This window comes from Calidris pugnax, unplaced genomic scaffold (genome assembly GCF_001431845.1).
Source record: "Calidris pugnax isolate Ruff unplaced genomic scaffold, ASM143184v1 scaffold37, whole genome shotgun sequence".
Lineage (NCBI taxonomy): Eukaryota > Metazoa > Chordata > Aves > Charadriiformes > Scolopacidae > Calidris > Calidris pugnax.
This window is the reverse complement of record NW_015090816.1, coordinates 97797-100467: the sequence shown is the minus strand read 5'-3', so window position 1 is coordinate 100467 and position 2671 is coordinate 97797. Positions and strand designations below refer to the sequence as shown.

The window sequence follows — 2671 nt, the reverse complement described above, 5'->3', positions numbered from 1 at the left end:
CCTCCTTCCTTCTCCTCCCACCCCTCTCCTTGCAGCCACCAGCGGACCTTCGTGCTGGAGGTGATGGGCCGCCATTGCGGGTAAGCCCCCGGCGGGTGGGGAAGGAGCATTTTGGGGCTGGTCTTGGTGCTGGCACTGCCACCCCCGTGTCCCCCTCCCCACAGGTACCTGGCGCTGGTGTCCGGCTTGGCCTCGGGGGCCGACTGGCTCTTCATCCCCGAATCCCCTCCAGAGGACGGCTGGGAGGACCTCATGTGCGAGAGGCTCGGGGAGGTGAGCCGGGGGGTTGGGGGGTGGGTGTCTGAGGGTCCTGTCCCCCTTTTTGTCCCCGTAGAGTCCCCGCAGGGACGCGGGCTGAGCCCCATGGATGGCTCCAGGCCCCCGGGAAGCTTCGGGAGCTCCTGCCATTGTCCCTGTGAAACGGGCCGCTCAGCCGAGCGCAAATGATCCCAAACTGGGGGGGCTGGCCCACACTCCAGAGGGCCGTGCTGCCATCCAGCGAGACCTGGACAGGCTGGATAGCTGGGCAGAGAAGAACCTCATGAGGTTCAACAAGGGCAAGTGTAAGGTTCTGCACCTGGGGAGGAAGAACCTCAGGAACCAGTACAGGTTAGGGGTGGTTCTTCTGGGAAGTGCTACTGAGGAAAAGGATCTGGGAGTCCTGGTGGATGGCAGGATCTCCATGGGCCAGCCATGTGCCCTTGTGGCCAAGAGGGCCAATGGGATCCTGGGCTGCGTAAGGAGAAGTGTGGCCAGCAGGTCAAGAGAGGTCATTCTCCCCCTCTGCTCTGCACTGGGGAGGCCACAACTGGAATACTGCCTCCAGTTCTGGGCTCCCCAGTTCAAGAGAGACAGGGAACTGCTGGAGAGAGTCCAGCGTAGGGCAACAGAGATGATGGAGGGATTGGAGCATCTCCCTGATGAGGAAAGGTTGAGAGAGCTGGGGCTCCTGAGCCAGGAGAAGAGAAGGCTGAGAGGAGACCTTGTTAATGCTTCCAAGGATCCAAAGGGTGGGTTGAAGGAGGAGGGCGCCGGACTCTTTCCAGTGGTTCCCAGTGACAGGACGAGGGGCAACGGGCACAAGCTGGACCATGGGAAGTTCCACTCCAATCTGAGGAAGAACTTGTTTGGGGTGAGGGTGTCAGAGCCCTGGCAGAGGCTGCCCAGGGAGGGTGTGGAGTCCCCTTCTCTGGAGATCTTCAAGCCCCACCTGGATGCTCCTGAGTGATGTGCTCTGGGCAAGGAGGAGTTGGCCTGGATGATCTCTAGAAGGTCCCTTCCAACTCTGACAATTCCATGAATCTGTGTAAATCCAGCCCTCCTGTGCCGGTGGGGGCTCGGCCACCCACAACCTGAGTGTCCGGGGGGACAAAGGGTGCTGGTGCTCGGCCACCGGTGGGCTTGGGCTGAGCCGTGGTGGCCTTTCTCCTCCTCTCGACCCCAGACGCGCAGCCGAGGGTCGCGCCTCAACATCATCATCATCGCCGAGGGCGCCATCGACCGCAGCGGCAAACCCATCTCCTCCAACTACGTGAAGGACGTAAGCCCCCCCTCCCGCGGTGACACAGCGGTGACACGGTGGGTCCCAGGGGAGTTGGACTGGATGATCTCTAGAAGGTCCCTTCCAACTCTGACAATTCCATGAATCTGTGTAAATCCAGCCCTCCTGTGCCGGGGAGGGGGGGCTTGGGGGCTCGGCCACCCACAACCTGAGTGTCCGGGGGGACAAAGGGTGCTGGTGCTCGGCCACCGGTGGGCTTGGGCTGAGCCGTGGTGGCCTTTCTCCTCCTCTCGACCCCAGACGCGCAGCCGAGGGTCGCGCCTCAACATCATCATCATCGCCGAGGGCGCCATCGACCGCAGCGGCAAACCCATCTCCTCCAACTACGTGAAGGACGTAAGCCCCCCCTCCCGCGGTGACACAGCGGTGACACGGTGGGTCCCGTGCCCCCCTCCCGGGTCTGACACCCCCCACCTCCCCCTTGCTCCCCTCTTCTCTGCAGCTGGTGGTGCAGCGCCTGGGCTTCGACACGCGCGTCACCGTCCTGGGCCACGTGCAGCGGGGAGGGACACCCTCAGCCTTCGACCGGGTGCTGGTGGGTCTCGGGAGAGGACACACACACCCCAAAAACAAAAAAAGGGGGGGGGGGTCACCCCACAGAAGGGAGCAGGCAGCTGGGGAACCCCCCTGCTTCTGGGCAGAGAGGGATGAGGTTCCCCAGGGCAGAGCCATGCGCCCGATTCCCCTCATTTCCTGCAAATTTTAGGGGGGGTTTCCACTCCCGGGGAGGTGTCCCACCCCAGCTGGGGGTGGGGGGGATGGTGCCCCCCCACTTTTGCCTTGTTGCAGAGCAGCAAGATGGGGATGGAGGCGGTGATGGCGCTGCTGGAGGCCACACCGGACACCCCCGCCTGCGTGGTGAGCCTCTCGGGGAACCAGTCGGTGCGGCTGCCCCTCATGGAGTGTGTCCAGGTGGTGAGTACCCTGGTTGGGGGGGGTTACCTGCTGGGTGGGGGGGTCCCCTGCTCCCCCTCCCCTCCAAAGCCTGGGTTTGATGGTGCTGCGTCTCCCCCTCCCTTCCCCAAGACGAAGGATGTGCAGAAGGCCATGGATGAGAAGAGGTTTGAGGAGGCCATCCAGCTCCGCGGGAGGTGAGGAGCGGGGACAGGC

General features: G+C 63.6%; 1 protein-coding gene across 1 annotated transcript in view; it reads left to right on the top strand.

Moving 5' to 3' along the window:
* PFKL (phosphofructokinase, liver) overlaps positions 1 to 2671 on the top strand; it is a 15909-nt gene that overhangs the window by 1710 nt on the left and 11528 nt on the right. Inside the window, exons 5-10 of the mRNA XM_014939693.1 lie at positions 36 to 80; positions 165 to 273; positions 1445 to 1540; positions 2004 to 2096; positions 2351 to 2476; positions 2588 to 2652. Of these exons, the coding sequence (XP_014795179.1) occupies positions 36 to 80; positions 165 to 273; positions 1445 to 1540; positions 2004 to 2096; positions 2351 to 2476; positions 2588 to 2652 (534 nt within the window). The remainder of the gene's footprint in view (positions 1 to 35; positions 81 to 164; positions 274 to 1444; positions 1541 to 2003; positions 2097 to 2350; positions 2477 to 2587; positions 2653 to 2671) is intronic.